This window comes from Chiloscyllium plagiosum, chromosome 4 (assembly GCF_004010195.1).
Source record: "Chiloscyllium plagiosum isolate BGI_BamShark_2017 chromosome 4, ASM401019v2, whole genome shotgun sequence".
In the NCBI taxonomy this organism is placed as follows: domain Eukaryota; kingdom Metazoa; phylum Chordata; class Chondrichthyes; order Orectolobiformes; family Hemiscylliidae; genus Chiloscyllium; species Chiloscyllium plagiosum.
In genome coordinates, this window is record NC_057713.1 from 6279693 (window position 1) to 6300761 (window position 21069).

At 46.2% G+C, this 21069-nt stretch overlaps 1 protein-coding gene across 1 annotated transcript in view; it reads left to right on the plus strand.

Annotated features, from left to right (window-relative positions):
• The first annotated feature begins 14974 nt into the window (after positions 1 to 14974).
• LOC122548762 (cadherin-4-like) overlaps positions 14975 to 21069 on the plus strand; it is a 48826-nt gene continuing 42731 nt past the window's right edge. Inside the window, exon 1 of the mRNA XM_043687530.1 lies at positions 14975 to 15282. Coding sequence (XP_043543465.1) covers positions 15235 to 15282 — 48 coding nt within the window. The 5' untranslated portion in view covers positions 14975 to 15234. The remainder of the gene's footprint in view (positions 15283 to 21069) is intronic.

A 21069-nucleotide genomic window follows, 5' to 3' on the forward strand; every position in this document is an offset into this window, starting at 1 on the left:
AGTTTCTCCTCAATGCTGTTTTAAATTTGCTGCCCCTTCTCCTAAGATTATCACCTCTTGTCCCAGAATGCCCCACAAGAGTAAGCATCTGCTCCACATCTGTTTTCCTCAGCTCCTGACCTCATTACAGTGTTGGTTGAAACATGGACAAAATAACTGAATTCCAGAGGTGAGGTGGGAATGATGTCAAAGCCATATTCGAGTGAGTGTGACATCAAAGGGCCTTGGAAAAATTGGAATCGATGGGAATTGGGAGAAAGTTCTCCCTTGGTTGGAGTCACGCCTGACTCATAGGAAGATGGCTGTGAATGTTGGAGATCATTCATCTCAGCTCCAGGACATCTCTGCAGCGGTTCCTCAGGGTAGTATCCAAGGTCCAACCATCTTCAGCTGCTTTCATCTGGAATCCCAGAACTGATGTATGAAGTTTGCGCTATATTCACTAGCGTTTAGAGAGCAGATCTCACAGAATTTGAAAAGTTTCTAACAGAGCTAGGTAGGGTAAACACAAGTAGGCTGTTCCTGGTGACTGTGATGTCCAAAATCAGGATTCACAGTCGAAGGATATGGGGTAGGGATTTTAGGGCACAGCTGCGGAGAAATGTTTTCACCCCGAGAGTGGAATTCTCTACTGGAAGAAACTATTGAGTTCAAAACTTTGAAGATTTTCAGGAAAGATGTAGATATAGTTCTTGTGGCGAAAGGGATCAAATAGAAAGGGGGGGAAAGCAAAAACAGGGGACTGAGTTGGATGGACAGCCATGATCATGTTGAATAGCAGAGCAGGCTCGAAGGGCCGAAAGGCCTGCTCCTGCTCCTATATTTTATATCTTCTTTAAAATCCTGTACTTTATGTTATCCCACCCATCTGAGTCTTCCTGTAGTGTGGCCCTGCTGTCAAAGCTTATCATGATCATATCCAACCTTCAGAACATTATGTTTCCAACGGAACCCCTTAGGTTCTGTTTTAACCTCAGAGCCTGCCTCTTGGGGGTTGTTCCCTCACTGCTACTGTTCAGATCCCAGTTGATGGCAATTCTGGGTCAAGGGGATGAGGTGGAGTAGTGCCCCACTCACTGGAATGAGTGTCCACAAACAAATGCTGGAGAAGCTCAGCAGGTCTGGCAGCATCATGACAGAAATAGAGACAAACATAACATTCAGAGTCTTCTTCAGAACTGAGTAATCAAGAAATCCATAACTCCAGACTAACGTTCTGCGGCCATTGCATGGCAAACCATGGCAGGTGGCGAAATTTGAATTCGGTAAAAATCTGAAATAAAAAGCTGGTCCAATTGTGGCCATCTGACCACCATCAAAACCCAAACGTCACTCCATGACCTGCACTCGGGATGTGGGTGTTGCTGGCTGGGCCCAGTATTCATTGCCTGTCCCTAGTTGCTCCTTGAGAAGGTGGGGGTGAGCTGCCTTCTTGAACCGCTGCAGTCCATGTGCTGTAGGCAGACCCACAAAAGCGCATGCCCACCCCCCCCCCCCCCCCCCCCCCCCCCACCACCTTCAGAAGGGCAGCAAGGGCTGAGTAATTAATGCTGGCTCAGCCAGCACAGCCCTATGAATGAATAGATATGTGAAAGGACCACACCTTTGCTGCTGCTGATTACACAGTGTGGATTTGTGTCCTTTATTCTTCGACTCAATCACAGGAGGGTAAGGCTACATAAAGCAACTGCCCGAAGTAACATTGCTGCACAAATACAGCACGGGTGTGTCAACGAGAGCTCAAACATTGTCATTGATAGCACGGATAATAAACAAGCTATGATTCAGTGAATGTCCTTGAGGTCTGATTCAAAAGATTGTGAGTTTATGTTTCACTCCAGTGATTCTGTGCTGACACTGCAGTTCAGGGCTGCGAGAGTATCACACTGTCATTCACTGTTCTGAGATCATGACTGATCTAATAATCCTCAACTCCACTTTCGTGCCTTTTTGCCCACAACCCTCGATTCCCCTTCCTGATTCAAAATCTGTCTGCCTCAGCCTTGAATGTATTGAATGACCCAGCCTCGACAGCCCTCTGAGGTAAAGAATTCCACAGATTCACTCCCTTCTGAGAGAAGAAAAGTTTTCTCATCTATCTTAAATAGGTGACCCCTTCATTCTGAGATTATTCCCTCTGGTCCTAGACTGCCCCAAACAAGCTTTCCACATCAACCCTGTCGATTATATGCTTCAATAAGGTTGTCTCTCATTGTTCTAAATGAGTACAGGCCCAAACTACTCAACCTCTTCTCATAAGAAAATCCTTCCAGATCCAGGATCAGTCCAGTCAACGTTTTCTGAACTGCAATCCCAGTCTTTAAACAGGGACCAAAACTATTCATAGTATTCCAGCTGTGGTCTGACTAGTCCCTTGTATAGTTTTAGCAAAATCTCCCTGCTTTATATCCCATTCCCCTTCTGGAATGAAGCCCTTCATTATTACCTGCTACATTTGGATGCTAGCTTTTTGCGACATATTGTCTGGGACTCCCAAGTCCCAGTTCTGCAGCTTTCTGCAGTCTTGCCCCATTTAAATAATATTCAGTTCCTCTACTCTTCCTGCCAAAGTGCATGACTTCACATTTTCCCACATTATATACTGTCTGCCAAGTATTTTGCCCACACACTTAAGTTGACTATATCTCTTTGTAGACTCCTTGCGTCATCATTTGCCTCCCACCAATTTTCGTGTCATCTCTAATATTGGCAAGAGTACTTTCACCTTCCTCATCTAAACCATTAGCATATATTGTGAATAATTGTAGCACTAGCACTGATTTCTGTGGCACTGACCATGTCCCTCATCCCAACTTACCGTCTTCAAGGAGTTAATTAATCTTCTATCGATGTTCATGACTTACCTCCAAAACCACGGGCTCTTATCTTATTAGGGAACACCTCTGGGACACCCACACTAACTAACCCAACTGCCCCGTGGCTGAACACTTTAACTCCGCCTCCCACTCCGCCAAGGACATGCAGGTCCTTAGCCTCCTCCATCGCCAGACCCTGACCACACAACGCCTGGAGAAAGAGCGCCTCATCTTCCGCCTAGGAACCCTCCAACCACACGGGATGAATACAGATTTCTCCAGCTTCCTCATTTCCCCTCCCCCCACCTTATCTCAGTCCCAACCCTCGGATTCAGCACCGCCCTCTTGACCTGCAATCTTCTTCCCGACCTCTCCGCCCCCACCCCCTCTCCGGCCTATCACCCTCACCCTCACCTCCTTCCACCTATCGTATTCCCAGTGCCCCTCCCCAAAATTCCCTCCCCCCCTACCCTTTATCTCAGCCTGCTTGGCACACCAGCCTCATTCCTGAAGAAGGGTTTATGCCCGAAACGTCGATTCTCCTGCTCCTCGGATGCTGCCTGGCCTGCTGTGTTTTTCCAGCACCACACTTTTCAACTCTGGCCTCCAGCATCTGCAGTCCTCACTTTCTCCTCTTATCTTATTAAGCAACCTTATGTATGACATCTTATTGTATGACATCCTTTTGGATATCCAAATATATTGCATCTACAGGCATGAATGTCCCTTCATGGCTACCCTCCTTCGGGCATATTTTGCCAATCTTTGTGAAAATTAAAATCACCCGTGATTAACATGATGGCTTTTTTTGAAGAAAATGCTCTCCTTATCTTTTGATTTATTCTCTGTCCTACAAAACAGGGATTCAAGAACTCCCACCAGGAGTCTTCTTCCCCTTGTTATTTCTTATCACCAGATTCGACATTATTTGATCCAAGATCAATTCTTGTTAATATATTAATTTCACCTCGTACAAACAAAGCCAGCCCACCGCCCTTCTCCCTGTCCTTTCAAAAGGGCACATTGTGCTGAATATTCAGTTCACAGCTTTGATCTCCTTGTAACCGTGTCTCTGTAATGGCTATAAGATCATATCCATTAAACTGCTGTTACTTTATTTAGTTTAAAAACTGCCTTTCCAGTTCTTCCTCCCTCTACTTACAACGTCAATGGTTTTCCTTATCTGTTCGTATGTGTGCAGTAGGGCAAGTTTTATATGGGGTGGTTAGAGTGTAACCAGTAGGTTATATGGTGACACCTTATAGTTATCTGCATGTGGCTGGAATCTGTTTGTTTGGGAAAAATTGTAATTCTTGCTCATTGCAGAAACCTAGTTCGTGCTTTCTGCTTGTCTGAGTCTAAAAAGGACAGTACACTGGGGAAGTTTTGGGTACTTTGATAAATCCTTTGATTTTCGCCATATCTCTGGAAATAGTGGGGCTTAATTTCCTTTGCATTAGCCCAGGGGAAAGTGAGAACTGCTGGAGAGTCAGAGTCTAAAAGTGAGGCGCTGGAAAAGTACAGCAGGTCAGATAGTATCCGAAGAGCAGGAGAGTCGAGCCCTGATGAAGGGCTTATGTCCGAAACATCAATTCGCCTGCTCCTCAGATGCCGCCTGACCTGCTGTGCTTTTCCAGCGCCTCACTTTTTGACTTTTCATGAGCCCAGTGAGACATGACACGCTGCAATGACTCCTTATGCAGTTGAACATGACCAAAAGAGGATTGGCTTGTGAGCAAGGATAAACAGGTTCATCGGTTCATACGTTCATAAGACATAGGAGCAGAATTAGGCCATTTGGCCCATCGAGTCTGCTCTGCCATTCAGTTGGGACTCTACCCACTGGAGTTTAGGGTGATCCCTGGTGTGTGGGGGAGTTAGGGTAAGGACATGGGAGAAGGGTGTTCAGGCCCTAAAATTATTGAACTCGATATTGATTAGGAATCCTCTGGGCTGTCCTGTGTCAAATGGAATTCAATCTGGATAAGTTTGAGGTGGACAGGACAAACAGGTAAAGGAATACAGGATGAATGGTAGGTTCCACAAAGGATCAGGCAGGCCCTTGGTGTGCATGTACACTGGTCCCTTAAGGTAGTGGGACAGGTAGATACGTTGATTAAAATGGCATATACGACACTTGCCTTTATTAGCCAAGGCATAGAATTTAAGAACGAGGAAGTGACGCTGGAACTGTAGAAAGTGCTGGTCAGACCATAGCGAGAGTACTGTGTGCAGTTCTGTAATCCACATAATAGGAGGGGTGTAATAGCACTGGGAGAGGGTGCAGAGGGAGATTTACCAGGATGGTGCCTGGGCTGGAGAGTCTCAGTGATAAAGAGATATTGGACAGACTGGGGTTGTTTTTCTTAGATCAGAGTGGTGCTGGAAAAGCACAGCAGGTCAGGCAGCATCCGAGGAGCAGGAAAATCGACGTTTTGGGCAAAAGCACTTCATATTTCTTAGAGCAGAGGGGACTGAGGGGCACATGATTGAGAGATCTCGAAATTTGAGAGGGTAGATAGGGTAGACAGAGATGAACCTTTCCCCTTGGTGGAGGGATTATTGACCAGGAGACGTAGATTTAAGGGAAAGAGCAGGACGTTTACAGAGGGGCATGAGGAAGAAACCTTTTCTCCCAGAGGGTGGTGGGAAACTAGAACTCACTGCCTGTGAGGGTGGGACAAGCAGAAACCCTCAGAGCTTTGAAGACGGATTTAGATGTGCTTTTGTGATACCAAGGCTACAGGCCAAGTGATGGGAAATGGGATTAGAATAGTTAGGTGGTTGTTTGTGGCCCATATGGACTCGATGGGCCAAAGGGCCTTTTCCCATGCTGTGAATTGCAATTACTTTATGGTTACTGTGAGCAGTGGTATATTATCACTGTGACTCCCTTCTTGGTTAAACACTGTTTCCTGAAGAAGGGCTCATGCCCGAAACGTCGATTCTCCTGCTCCTTGGATGCTGCCTGACCTGCTGCGCTTTTCCAGCAACACATTTTTCAGCTCTGATCTCCAGTATCTGCAGTCCTCACTTTCTCCTAAACACTGTTCAGGCAAGTTACACCTGTTGGTTCTGAGGAAGGGTCGCTGGCCCCGAAATGTTAACTCTGATTTCTCTCCAGAGCTGCTGCCAGACCTGCTGAGCTTTTCCAACAACTTCTGTTTTTGTTTCTGATCCACAGTGTCCGCAGTTCTCTCGAATTTGGTTGCGATGAGAGGAAGCTGATGGGAAATGAGAGATATCTGGTTGTACTGTCTGCACTTTGTAATCTGGAAGAGATTTCGGGATGTGGGAGAAGTGAGATGTGAAAAGGAGGGTCGGGCACGATGCCCTTTCCCTTTAAGAGGTGCTGGTTAGCTCTCCAGTGCTCACAATATTGACCACCCACTCACTGACAGCACCGTTAGTCCCATCAGTGTGCTGCTGTAACTGGCTGCCGGTAAATTATGTATTGCTATCTCAGCACCTACTTTACAGGGGTTAACCGATTCGGCAACACTGGAATGCAAACGTTCATTTGATTAAACAACAGAGGTTCACGCCAGGGCTCAGCTCAGCTGAAAGATCACGGCCAATATGCAGAGACTCCGAAACTGAACTTCACAATAATGTTGAACAACCTGTGTAGCTATGGTTACAGGGCCAATGGTTGTGTTGCTGTGGGATGAGAAACATAGAAAGGCTGATAAGGCCCACATGGGTGTCCAAATTGTACAGTCAGAGCAGATAGGGCAGGTGCCAACATTAGTACTTTACTGAGATCCCAGTTTGGCTGCTTCATAGATGATCGAACTTTGGGAAGCAAGGCATTGAGCTACTGGTGTTGAAGGGGTAGCCCAGGTCTGAGCTATCACAGCAGAGGAGCAGATTACTGCGATGTCCTGGCCTGTGGAATTGTGCATCTGAAGCAAATTCTAGGAGGTGGCCTGATGAAGCTCCTGAAGGATTAAGATAAAAACACTTCTACTCGTAGAGGAAGTCCAAATGAAAGAAAATATCAAGACTCTAATAAAACCAACTGGGATAGAATCTCCTCCGTTGAGGACTGACTCCGAGCCGGCTGGCCGCAGCCAGTGTACTGTGCAAAAAAACCCAAAAAGATTTTAAAAATAAAAGCGACTGGGAATTCAGGAGAGATCTTCACCCAGAGAAGTGTGGAACTCATCACTCTAGACAGCAGTGGAGGCAAATGTAATCTATTATAGAGTCTACAGTCATAGAGATGTACAACATGGTGACAAACCCTTTGATCCATCTCATCCATGCCGACCAGATATCCCAACCCAATCTAGTCCCACCTGCCAGCACCCGGTCCATATCCCTCTAAACCTTCCTATTTATATACCCATCCAGATGCCAACTGTACCAGCCTCCACCACTTCCTCTGGCAGCTCATTCCATATGCGTACAACCCTCTGTGTGAAAAATCCACAGTCCTGAGATTAAGAGTCTCATTTGTCACGATGTTCATCTGAACCATCACGAGTAAATTCACTGACCCCAATTCTTCATCTTGGTAATAGTCTAAATTACTGAGACCACGTGCGGAAAGGTATCCGTGCTAAGTTACAGGAGAGGTGAATCTGTTGCTGAGCATTAGTTTGTTACATATTGCTTAATTGCTAGTTACATCCTGTCTGAGTCTCATGTTGAGGCCTCAGGGTAGACTCCAGAGTAAGTACAAATTAGCTACATAAATCATAGCACCAGAGCAAATATTAATGGGTTAACTCCAACCAGATATAGTCCAAGAGTGACCTTGTACAATCTCCTTTAGAACCACATGGAAAGGAGGGTCAGTAGGTTGCTGGTTCAATGCTGTCTGACAGCATGGTAAGCACACCAGGCACCAACACAAACCTTCAGTAAACAGGGATTGCAACAAACACAACATGGTGAATAAATGTCTGTAACCTCCCCAGTCACCATTAATCCATGTCAGCCATGAGGCATGTGAATGAATTTTGTTCTGTGTGACTAAGCTACCGTCAATCAACAATGGTGATGCACATTAAGTGATTCAAGTGAACCAGATCTAATTTAAAATATTTACAAGTGAACCCACCCTTGGGCGACTGTCTGGAGTTTGCAGGTTCTCCCCGTGTCCGTGTGGGTTTCCTTCAGGTGCTCCAGTTTCCTCCCACAGTGCAGAGATGTGCAGTTTAGGGTGCATTGGTCATGCTAAATTGCCCATAGTGTCCAGAGATGTGCAGGTTAGGGTGCATTGGTCATGCTAAATTGCCCATAGTGTCAAGAGATGTGCAGTTTAGGGTGCATTGGTCATGCTAAATTGCCCATAGTGTCCAGAGATGTGCAGATTAGGGTGCATTGGTCATGCTAAATTGCCCATAGTGTCCAGAGATGTGCAGTTTAGGGTGCATTGGTCATGCTAAATTGCCCATAGTGTCCAGAGATGTGCAGGTTAGGATGCATTGGCTATGCTAAATTGCCCATAGTGTCCAGAGATGTGCAGGTTAGGATGCATTGGCTATGCTAAATTGCCCATAGTGTCCAGAGATGTGCAGATTAGGGTGGATTTGCCTTGCGAAATGCAGGGTTATAGGGATGGAGGGGGGAGGCGGGGTGGTGTGATGCTCTTTGGAGGGTTGGTGCGGACTTGTTGGGCCGAATGGCCTGCTTCCATACTGTAGGGATTCCACGAACATTCCATGAACTCCGTGCTCCCAACATTTTAACGGCAGTGGAGTCAGACAGGGAAGTTGTGACCATTGTGACGACTCTCCCTGCATCTCTTGCAGGTTTTTCTTCCAGCCCAGACCTACATACTGAATTCTCAGAGAGGATTCCCCCACTCAAAAGCTTCCTCTACTATGGAATCCCCTCTCTCAGGGTATTGTGGGTCCACCTGCAGCACATGGACTGCAGCGGTTCAAGAAGGCAGCTCATCCCCAGGGGCAACTCGGGACGGGCAATAAAAACTGGACCCATCCAGTGACACCCACATCCCACAAGAGAATTTTTTAAAAACGCACACTTGCTTCCTGTCTGACACTTTAAATTTTAATTGTAATTGTGTGGGGAATGGTTAGAAAAAAAAAGCAGGGGTCTGATTTTCCGCTGTTAAGAACAGACAAATTGCACAGTTTTCACTCCTTCCACGTAAGGGTTTTGTGTGTGAAATCAGAGGGCAGTGGTCAGAGTTTGATTGTGTGACAGAAGGTCAGTGCCCTGTGTATGTGTGTGTTTAAATGAGAATATGGGATTGGGATGATAAATAAGTTTGCAGAAGACATGGAGATTGGCTGTTTGGTTGTTGGTGATGCTCTTTGGAAGGAGGGACAAGACAAGAGAGCCATCAATGACTGGCAGGACACTAGGAAGCCCAGAGGGACAGAGGGACTTTAGGGTACTTGTCCATAGATACCTGAAGATGCCAGGACAGGTTAATAGAGTAGTTAAGAAGACAAATGTGACTCTTGCCTCCAGTCGTGGCATAGATTATAGGAGCAGGGAGGCCATGTTGGAGATGTACAGGACTTTGGTGAGGCCACAGCTGGAGTACTGTGTGTGGTTCTGGTCCCCACACTGTAGGAAGGATGTGACTGCACTGGAGGGGGTGCAGAGGGAGATACCCCAGGATGGTGCCTGGGATGGAGCATCTCAGTGATAGAGAGAGGCTGGATAATCTCGGGCTGTTTTCTTTGGAGCAGAGAAGGTTGGTGGGGGGGACCCTGATAGAGGAGTGTAATATTATGAGGGGCATGGAAAGGGTGGGTAGGAATAGCTGCCTGGCTTGCTGTGTTCTTCCAGCCTTCTGCCTGTCTACTTTGGATTCCAGAATCTGCAGTATTTTTTTTGTCTCTGATTGGGCAAGATTGGCAGATTTTCTTACCTGAAGGACATTAGTGAACCTGATGGGTTTTCATCACAATTAACAGTGGTCACTATTAAGGCAGTTTTCTCTTTATTGAATCTATTGGTACAATTAGTAAGTTTGCAGATGACACCAAAATTGGAGATGTATTGGACAGCGAAGAGGGTTACCTCAGATTACAACAGGATCTGGACCAGATGGACCAATGGGCTGAGAAGTGGCAGATGGAGTTTAATTCAGATAAATGCGAGGTGCTGCATTTTGGGAAAGCAAATCTAAACAGGACTTATACACATAATGGTAAGGTCCTAGGGAGTGTTGCTGAACAAAGAGACCTTGGAGTGCAGGCTCATAGCTCCTTGAAAGTGGAGTCGCAGGTAGGATAGTGAAGAAGGCGTTTGTTATGCTTTCCTTTATTGATCAGAGAACTGAGTACAGGAGTTGGGAGAAAGTGAGGACTGCAGATGCTGGAGATCAGAGCTGAAAATGTGTTGCTGGAAAAGCGCAGCAGGTCAGGCAGCATCCAAGGAGCAGGAGAATCGACGTTTCGGGCATGAGCCCATCTTCAGGAATGGGCTTCCTGAAGAAGGGCTCATGCCCGAAACGTCGACTCTCCTGCTCCTAGGATGCTGCCTGACCTGCTGCGCTTTTCCAGCAACACATTTTCAGTACAGGAGTTGGGAGGTAATGTTGCGGTTGTACAGGACGTTGGTGAGGCCACTGTTGGAATATTGCATTCAATTCTGATCTCCTTCCTATTGGAAAGATGTTGTGAAACTTGGAAGAGTTCAGAAAAGATTTACAAGGATGTTGCCAGGGTTGGAGGATTTGAGCGATAAATAGACAAAGTCTTTTCCCTGGGATAGGGGAGTCCTGAACTGGAGGGCAAAGATATAAAAGAGACCTAAGGGGCAACTTTTTCATGCAAAGGGTGGTACGTGTATGGAATGAGCTGCCAGAGGAAGTGGTGGAGGCTGGTACAATTGCAACATTTAAGAGGCATTTGGATGGGTATATGAATAGGAAGGGTTTGGAGGGATATGGGCCGTGTGCTGGCAGATGGGACTAGATTGGGTTGGGATATCTGGTGGGCATGGGCTGGTTGGACCGAAGGGTCTGTTTCTGTGCTGTACATCTCTAAGACTCTATGACTCTATCTGCCATGCTAGGATTCAAGCCCCCATCCCCACAGATTTAGCCTTGATTACTAGCCCAGGATTTTTAACCACACTACCTTGCCTCTGTCTAAGATGTAAAGCTGATGGGACTTTACTACAACTGACAGAGGCTACCATCAGGCCTGCTTTTAATACACAAACAAAAGCAGAAATTAGATTAGATTCCCTAAAGTGTGGAAACAGGCTCTTCAGCCCAACAAGTCCACACCAACCCTCTTAAGAGAAACCCACCCAGACCCAATTCCCTTACCCTACCCTATTTACCCCTGACGAATGCACCTAACAATATGGGCAATTTAACATGGCCAATTCACCTGACCTGCACATCTTTGGTTTGTGGGAGGAAACCCACACAGAGATAGGGAGAACATGTAAGCTCCACACAGACAGTCACCTGAGGCTGGAATTGAACCCAGGTCCCTGGTGCTGTGCGGACCAGTGCTAACCACTGAGCCACCGTACCACCCTTTACTGGAGAAACTCTGGCAGCATGTGTGAAGAGAAAACAGAGTTAACGTTTTTGGACCAGTGACCCTTCTTTATATTTTTCTCTTTGTTCATTCATGGGACGAGCAGTATTTATTGCCCATCCTTAATTGCCTAGAGGGTAGTTAAGAGCCAACCACATTGATCTGGGTCTGGAGTTACATGTAGGCCAGATCAGGTAAGGATGGCAGCTTCCTTCCATCAAGGTCATCAGTGAACCAAGTGAGTTTTTCCAACAATCATAGTCATCATTAGATAAGTGGCTCAGTGGTTAGCACTGTTGCCTCATAGAGCTAGGGTCCCAAGTTCAATTCCAGTCTTGGGTAACTATCTGTGTGGAGTTTGCATTTTCTCCCTCTGTCTGTGTGAGTTTCCTCCCACAATCCAAACATGTGCAGGGTAGGTGAAATGCCTATGCTAAATTACCCATAGTGTTCAGGGATGTATACGGTAGGTTCATGAGTTAGGGGAATGGTCTGGGTGGTTACTATGTGGAGGGTCAGTGTAGACTTGTTGGGCCAAAGGGCCTGTTTCCGCACTGTAGGGATTCTATGGAACACCTATGATTCTATTTTTAATTCCAGTTATTTATTAAATTCAAATTCCATCATCTGCTCTGACAGGATTTGAACCCATGTCCCCCATAGTATTATCTGGGTCTCTGGTATTATCTGGTATTAACAGTCCAGCGATAATACCACTTGGCCATCATCTCCCCGCGAGCTGCTTTTAATTGAGCTTTTTGCCCCTAGTCCGATCCCACCATCGCCACTGGGCCAGCACCTCTCTTAAAATCAATTGCGCGGTTCAAATCAGTAATTGATTGATTTTCACTGACAGAAAATATCCACTGGAATTCGGAGTTGGAGCACAGGCTGAAAATACCATGAATCCTACCCACAATGCCTTGCCAGCGGTGTCCACATTCCACAGGAGACCAAAGAAATTTCAAAACAATTTACACTAAAGTTCTTCAGGTTAAGTAAACAAAATCGATTGTGATTTTGATTAAAGGAAGCTTGTCCTTATTTTAAAGAGTGAATAAACAATCTTTGTCGCAAATTTAACTAAGTGCTTTTAGGTGGGAAGAGCCTTGGGCTGCAGACGAGTTGCAGCGAGTCACATATTTTTCCCTTTCAGGTTATCGCAATACCCGACAGCTCAAACTCCGCACTAAAGGTTATCTCCCGGTATGCTGCCTTGACAGATGTGGTACATTTTAAAACGAAGAGGGATGGGTTCTAGTTTCAAGTCCAGCTGCAGAAACCTCAACACAATGTTCAAGTTGACACACTGAGGGAATGCTGCACTGTCAGAGAGGTTTTGACGAAACAGCTAAAGCAAAGACCTATCTGCCCTCTCGAGGTGGGGATTGGTGGGTGTGTGTGTGAGAGAGAGTGAGACAGACAGACAGAGAGAGCGTTGAGTCCAGGAGTTGGGGCGTCATGTTACAGCTGTACAAGAAATTGGTCAGGCCACATTTGGAGCACTGCATACAGTTCTGGTCACCTGGCTGTAGGAAGCATGTTATTAAACTGGAATGGAGTAGAAAAAGATTTGCAAGGATGTTACCAAGACTGTAGGCTTAAGGTATAAGGAGAGGCAGGGTAGGATGGAATTTATTTTCAGTGGAGTGTAAGAGGCTGAGGGATGACTTACATAGGTTTGTAAAGTCATGAGGGGCATGGATAGCCAAGGTCTTTTTCCAAAGGTAGGGGAGTCCAAAACTAGAGGGCATAGGCTTCAGGTGAGAGAGGAAAGATTTAAAAGGGACATAAGGGGCAACATTTTCACCAGAGGGTGGGATGTGCATGGAACAAGCTGACAGAGGATGTGATGTAAGCTGGTACATTTTAAAAGGCATCTGGGTGGATGCATGACGTGGAATACAAACACCAGCATATGCCAGTTGGGCTGAATGGCCTGTTTCTTTGCCAGAGTTCTCCATTAATCAGATTCACTAATGTGCTTTGGGGAGGGAAATCTGCCGTCCTTACCCAGTCTGGCCCACATGTGATTCCAGACCCACACCAATGTGGTCGACCCTGATTATTCAAGAACAATTAGGGACAGGCATAAAATGCCGAATGTAGCAGAGTCGCCCAGAAAAAAGACTATTTAAAATTGTTGCAGAAGAGCGATTCACACGTGTGGTATCCTGGGACTGAGCCAAGTGTATTTGATAGCCAGAGGTGAAAGAAGATATGTGCGATCCACTTTTATAGAGTATGAGTCGTTGCTAAAATTCCACCTCAACCAGCAGCACTGTGAGAAAATGATCAGCTGGACCCAGCTGTGGGGGATCTTGCTGTGCGCACATTTTGGCTGCCCACTGATCCCTGCATTGCAGTGGTGAGCACTCTGTGGGCTATGAACTCCTGAGGCTGTGACGCATTCCTGTAACAGATGCAGGTCTCATTTTTCACAGTGAGAGATATGAGATCGCAGCTCGTGCAAAACAAAAACCCACAAAACCTCCTCTCCCAGATTAAAAGGCCCCTCTCATTTTACTTTAGGCATGAGATCTCAGGCTTCCTGCCAAAAGGTTTCATCACGTGAGCCTTCTAAATGCCCCACCCAGTCAAATAGCTCTCCTCCACTTCTCTGACATGTCTGTTACTGACGGATATTTCAATTCTCATCAACCTGTCCAGATATGTAAAGAGACAAGAAAACTGCAGATGCTGGATTCCAAAGTAGACAGGCAGGAGGCTGGAAGAACACAGCAAGTTAGGCAGTATCAGGAGGTGGAGCGGTCGACGTTTCGGGTCTAACCCTTCCTCAGAGCTACACCCAAAGCATCGACCTCTGCACCTCCTGATGCTGCCTGGCTTGCTGTGCTCTTCTGGGTATGTACTGACACACCTCTGAGGCAATTCCAAAGTAGACAGGCAGGAGGCTGGAAGAACACAGCAAGTTAGGCAGTATCAGGAGGTGGAGCGGTCGACGTTTCGGGTCTAACCCTTCCTCAGAGCTACACCAAAGCATCGACCTCTGCACCTCCTGATGCTGCCTGGCTTGCTGTGCTCTTCTGGATATGTACTGACACACCTCTGAGGCAGGTGGGACTTGAACAGGCAGGGACAGTATCACTGCACCGCAAGAGTCCCCACTGTCACTGAAAAACCCAAAAATAAAAATAAACCCAAAAATAAAAAAATCCGGAAGCAAACTCATACTTTCCCAATTAATAGTCTCTCATGAGATTAATATTTCATTCTGGGGAAATTGAGGATAAAAAATTGAACGAGGAGAAAGTGAGGACTGCAGATGCTGGAGACCAGAGTTGAAAAGTGTGGTGCTGGAAAAGCGCAGCAGGCCAGGCAGCATCCGAGGAGCAGGAGAATCGACGTTTTGGGCATAAGCCCTTCTTCAGGATTCCTGAAGAAGGGCTTATGCCCGAAACATCGATTCTCCTGCTCCTCGGATAAAAAATTGAAGTCATAGAAATGTTGATGTTGTGTCTGTCTGCTCAAAGTGACGGCCACAGGTTAAAAGAGAATGTGCTCCAACAATAGAACAACTGCCCAGTGCTTTCCTCTAGTTTAGTCAGGTGTTTGGCAGTACAGTATTGGCCAAAGGCACTCTGTTGCTAGGGCTTTCTTTACCGTTTCTAAGGGTGGCGACTTCAGGTGTGTTTGCCTCAACACGAGAAAAACACAAAGGGTGGAATTCTCTCGGTTTCAACTGGAGATTTCACTGCATCCCTCTCATTGTGCAGAAAGCAGCAGCCAAAACACCTCTGCCCTGAGGCAGGGCGCGGTCCCCATACATTTCTAAACCTGGAGCGTTCTTTGTGTCTGCACTCACTCGTGAGCTTGCTCTTTCAGAAGGCGAAGGGTTTGAAGGAAGAGCAGGCACAGTGTGAGATCTAGGAGGTGGACATCAGAGAGAGAGAGAGAGAGAGACCAGGAATATGCCTTGGATTGCCACAAGAAACATTCTCTGCTTTCTGCTTGCTACGGTGAGAATTTTATTTGCTGCAAGTTTGGGGAGTTTTGAATGAAAATAGGACTGAAGTGTTTTGCAAAGTTTAAAATCTGCCCTGTCACTTTTTTTAAAAGTCATGCTTTTTGTAATTCTCGACAGAAAAGGTCACTGTCTATTTAATCCCATTTGTGAGCTCATTTACTGCGAAGCACCAATGTTTCCACTCTGTAAATTGTCTTCCTGACCCCAGCCTGCCCTCTGAAAGCGGTAGTAATCTCCCTGCTGCTTCCAATCTCTCTATATGGGCTTCTGGCTTCACACCAGATTTCACCGGCAGTAATTTGTCCTTTTAAAGCTTCCTTTTAAAGCTTTTTCTTACGTGTTGTGTTCGTTAAACTCCTAAAAGATTTGTGGACTTCAGTACGTCAATGATTGGAAGTGATCACATCAGTGAACAAATCACCTGGATTTTTCCGACTGGAGGCCTGTGACCAGTGGTGTGCCCCAAGGGTCGGTGCTGGGTCCACTGCTTTTTGTCATTTGTACAAATGATTTGCACGTGAACATAGGAGTGAACATAGTATGTTTGTAGATGACACCAAAATTTGAGGTGTAGTGAACAGGGAAGAAGGTTACCTCAGAATACAATGGCACTGTGATCAGATGGGCCGATGGGCCAAGGAGTGGCAGATGGAGCTTAATTTAGATAAATGTAAGGTGCTGCATTTTGGCAAACCAGGGCAGGGCTTATATACTTAACGGTAAGGTCCTGGGGAGTGCAGGTCCACAGTTCTATGAAAGTGGAGTCACAGGTTGAGAGGGTGGTGAAGAAGACATTTGACACACTTGCCTTGATTGGTCAGTGTATTGAGTATAGGAGTTGGGAGGTCATGTTACAGCTGCACAGGACATTGGCGTGGATAGGATAAATAGACAAGGTCTTTTCCCTGGGGTAGGGGAGTCGAGAACTCTAGGGCATAGATTTAAGGTAAGAGGGGAATAATTTAAAAGGGACTCCAGGGGCAACTTTATTACGCAGAGGGTGGTACATGTATGGAATGAGCTGCCAGAGGAAGTGCTGGAGGCTAGTACAATTACAATGTTTAAAGGGCATTTGGATGGGTATATGAATAGGAAGGGTTTGGAGGGATATGGGCCGGGTGCTGGCAGGTGGGACTAGATTAAGTTAGGATATCTGGTTGGCATGGATGAGGGGTCTATCTCTCTGCTGGACAACTTTATAAACGAAATGCACTGAATTTTAGATTAGATTCCCTTACAGTATGGAAGCAGGCCCTTCGGCCCAACAAGTCCACACCAACCCTCCGAAGAGTAACCCACCCAGACTCATTTCCCTCTGACTAGTGCACCTAACCCTATGGGCAATTTAGCATGGCCAACTCACCTAACCTGCACATTTTTGGACTGTGGGAGGAAACCGGTGCTGCTGGGTCCACTGCTTTTTGTCATTTGTACAAATGATTTGCACGTGAACATAGGAGTGAACATAGTATGTTTGTAGATGAGACCAAAATTTGAGGTGTAGTGAACAGGGAAGAAGGTTACCTCAGAATACAATGGCATTGTGGTCAGATGGGCCGATGGGCCAAGGAGTGGCAGATGGAGCTTAATTTAGATAAATGTAAGGTGCTGCATTTTGGCAAATCAGGGCAGGGCTTATACACTTAACGGTAAGGTCCTGGGGAGTGTTACTGAACAAACAGACCTTGGGGTGCAGGTCCACAGTTCTATGAAAGTGAAGTCGCAGGTCGAGAGGGTGGTGAAGAAGACATTTGACACACTTGCCTTGATTGGTCAGTGTATTGAGTATAGGAATTGGGAGGTCATGTTATAGCTGCACAGGACATTGGCGTGGATAGGATAAATAGACAAGGTCTTTTCCCTGGGGTAGGGGAGTCGAGAACTCTAAAGCATAGATTTAAGGTAAGAGGGGAATGATTTAAAAGGAACTCCAGGGGCAACTTTATTACGCAGAGGGTGGTACATGTATGGAATGAGCTACCAGAGGAAGTGGTGGAGGCTGGTACAATTACAATGTGTAAAGGGCATTTGGATGGGTATATGAATAGGAAGGGTTTAGAGGGATATGGGCCGGGTGCTGGCAGGTGGGACTAGATTAAGTTAGGATATCTGGTTGGCATGGATGAGGGGTCTATCTCTCTGCTGGGCAACTTTATAACACGAAATGCACTGAATTTTAGATTAGATTCCCTTACAGTATGGAAGCAGGCCCTTCGGCCCACCAGTCCACACCAACCCTCCGAAGAGTAACCCACCCAGACCCATTTCCATCTGACTAGTGCACCTAACCCTATGGGCAATTTAGCATTGCCAACTCACCTAACCTGCACATTTTTGGACTGTGGGAGGAAACCGGTGCAAACCCAGAGGAAAACCACGCAGACACGGGGAGAATGTGGAAAACTCCACAGACAGTTGCCCGAGGCTGGGATTGACCCTGGATCCGTGGCGCTGTGAGGCACCAGTGCTAACCACTGAGCCCCTGTGCCACCCTGATACTGGCCTTTATGATTTTGCTGAAAGGTTTGTTAGTTGTGGATGTGTGCAATTATTTTGTAAATGAAGGAACGTATTAGAAATTATGAGCGATTGTTGTAAGCAATCTGAGCGTTACTTAAAGGGGTGATATGACAACAAATTGTGACTGATACCTACAGCCCTCCCTCTTTGGTAAGAGGTAATGCTGAGGTTGGTGCATTTTGAAATGACTTAGAATTCAGAATTGTTCTTCCTCTGCTCTTCCCTCACATCTCTCCCTCCACCACGACTCCCACCTTTCTTTTACAACAGTTAGAATTTACTTTCTCTGGATTTAAAGTTGCTTTAGGATTTAGAACATAGAACAATACAGCGCAGTGCAGGTCCTTTGGCCCTCGATGTTGCACCAACCTGTGAAACCAGTCTGAAGCCCATCTATCCTACACTATTCCATTTTCGTCCATGTGTCTCTCCAATGACCATTTAATTTAACCTTGTGTCTTCAGCTGCGTGGTCCGAGTCTGCAATTTCCTCCCTCAACTTTGCCACCTTATCTCCCATTTCCTTCTCAATAACTAATCTTTGCGACCACTGTTCTAAATATGGCGTCGTGTGGATTGGCGTTGCAATTCATTTGGTAAAGGTCCCTTGGGGTGTTCAATGAAGTACCTTGAGGTGTTTTAAGGCACTACGTAAATGCAGGTTCAGCAGCTGCTGTCACCATGACCCAGGGGATGGTGAATTCCAAACCTTCATCGTGAAGCTGCCGAGTTGCAGCTGAGACAGCAATCAGCAGCCATGGACCAGTTGGTCTGCATTCCTCTTGTTTAGAAACCTTCAGTCTTGGGGCATGAACATCAGAGTCTGGATTAGCATCTGTTGCCCACCCCTGATCGTTTTTGAACAGAGTGTCTTGCTCAGTCACTACGGAGGGAGTTCAAGAGCCCGTTGCTGCCATCACATGTCAGCTGGACCGGGCAAAGACTGGGCAGCCCCTCTCCTGTTCGCGAATCGGATGGGTTTTTTTTAATAAGAATTGGCAATTTCACTTCGGAATTCAAGAATTGAATCGAAATGTAACTATCTGCCAAGCTGGTGCTGTTTTCCTTGGAGCGTCAGAGGCCGAGGGGTGACCTTATAGTGGTTTATAAAATCATGAGGGGCCAAAGGGGCAGTTTATTCACGCAGAGGGTGGTGCATGTGTGGTATGTGCTGCCAGAGGAAGTGGTAGAGGCTGGTACAATTACAGCATTTAAAAGGCATCTGGATGGGTATATGAACAGGAAGGGTTTGGAGGGATATGGGCCAAATGCTAGCAAATGGGACTAGATTAATCTGGTTGGCATGGACGAGTTGGACCGAAGGGCCTGTTTCCATGCTGTACATCTCTGTGACTATATGGCTCTGATGTTACGGTGAGATTCAGACCTGAGCCACCAGGTCATTAGCCTGAGGTTCTGGATTACTAAGCGAGAGTCATCCCCACAATGCCAAATAGTTTTATTTCTATTAGAATGGACAGTGGTCATCATGAGGCCGGATTTAATGTTGAATAAAAATCAGCAATGGCAGAATGTAAACCCCTTGTCCTCAATGAATTGACCGGTGCTTTGATTTATTAGCCCAGTGACTTTACCAGTAATGACAGTCATTATAGGGGACTTTAACTTCCCCAACATTGACTGGACATGCTATAACTCTAGTACGTTGGATGAATCAGTTTTAGTCCAATGTGTACAGGAGGGTTTCCTGAAAGTATGTTGAAGGGCCGACAAGAGGGGAGGCCACACTGGGGTCTAGATTAGAATGGTGCTGGAAAAGCACAGCAGGTCAGGCAGCATCCGAGGAACAGGAGAATCGACATTTCGGGCAAAAGCCCTTCACAGGAGGCCACACTGGATCTGGTGCTTGGTAATGAACCAGGCCAGGTGTTTGATTTGGTTGTAGGTGAGCACTTTGGAGAGAGTGACCATAATTCAGTTGCGTTCAGTTTAGCGATGGAAAGGGATAGGTACATGCCACAGGTCAGAGTTACAGATCAGCTGGAAGGATTTAAAGAGAGAGTTAATAAGAGCAAAGAGAGGACACGAGCAGTCTTTAGCAGGTAGAATAGAGGGGAACCCTAAAGCTTTCTATAGGTATGTGAGGGATAAAAGGAAGACTAGGGTAGGAATAGGGCCAGTCAAAGACAGAAGTGGGAAGTTGAGTGTGGACCCTGTGGAGATCGGAGAGGTGCTAAACGAACATTTCTCATTGGTGTTCACTCAGGAAAAGGAGAATATTGTAGAAGAGAAGAATGAGATACAAGGTATTAGACTAGAAAGGATCGAGGTTAGTTACAAAGAAGTGTTATCAATTCTAGAAGGAGTGAAAGTAGACAACTCCCCTGGGCCAGATGGGATTTATCCAAGGATACTCTGGGAAGCTAGGAAGGTGGTGTTGGAGCCTTTGGCTTTGATCTTTAAGTCATCATTGTCTACAGGTTTAGTACCAGAGGACTGGAGGATTGCAAATGCTGTGCCCTTGTACAAGAAGGGCTGTAGAGATGACCCAGGTAATTATAGACCCGTGAGCCTTGCGTCTGTTGTAGGAAAAGTTTTGGAAAGGATTATAAGAGATAAGATTTACAATCATCTAGCAAGCAACAATTTGATTTCAGATAGTCAACATGGTTTCGTCAAGGCAGGACGTGTCTCACAAACCTCATTGAGTTTTTTGAGAAGGTGACTAAGCATGTAGATGAGGGTAGGCCAGTTGACATGGTATACATGGACTTCAGTAAAGCTTTGATAAGGTTCCACATGGTAGGCTGTTGGAGAAAATGCAGAGGCATGGGATTGAGGGTGATTTAGCAGTTTGGATTAGAAACTGGCTTTCTGAGAGAAGGCAGCGAGTGGTGGTTGATGGAAAATATTCAGCCTGGAGTCCAGTTACTAGTGGTGTGCCACAAGGATCTGTTTTGGGACCACTGCTGTTTGTCATTTTTATAAATGACTTGGACACAGGTATAGGTGGATGGGTCAGTAAGTTTGCAGATGATGCTAAAGTCGGTGGAGTAGTGGACAGTTTGGAATAATGTTGCAGGTTGCAAGGGGACTTGGATAAACTGCAGAATTGGGCTGAGAGGTGGCAAATGGAGTTCAATGCAGCTAAATGTGAGGTGATGCCCTTTGGGAAGAATAACAGGAAGGCAGAGTACTGGATCAATGGAAAGATTCTTGGTAGTGTGGATATGCAGAGGGATCTTGGAGTCCACGTACATTGACCCCTGAAAGTTGCCACCCAGGTTGATAGTGCTGTT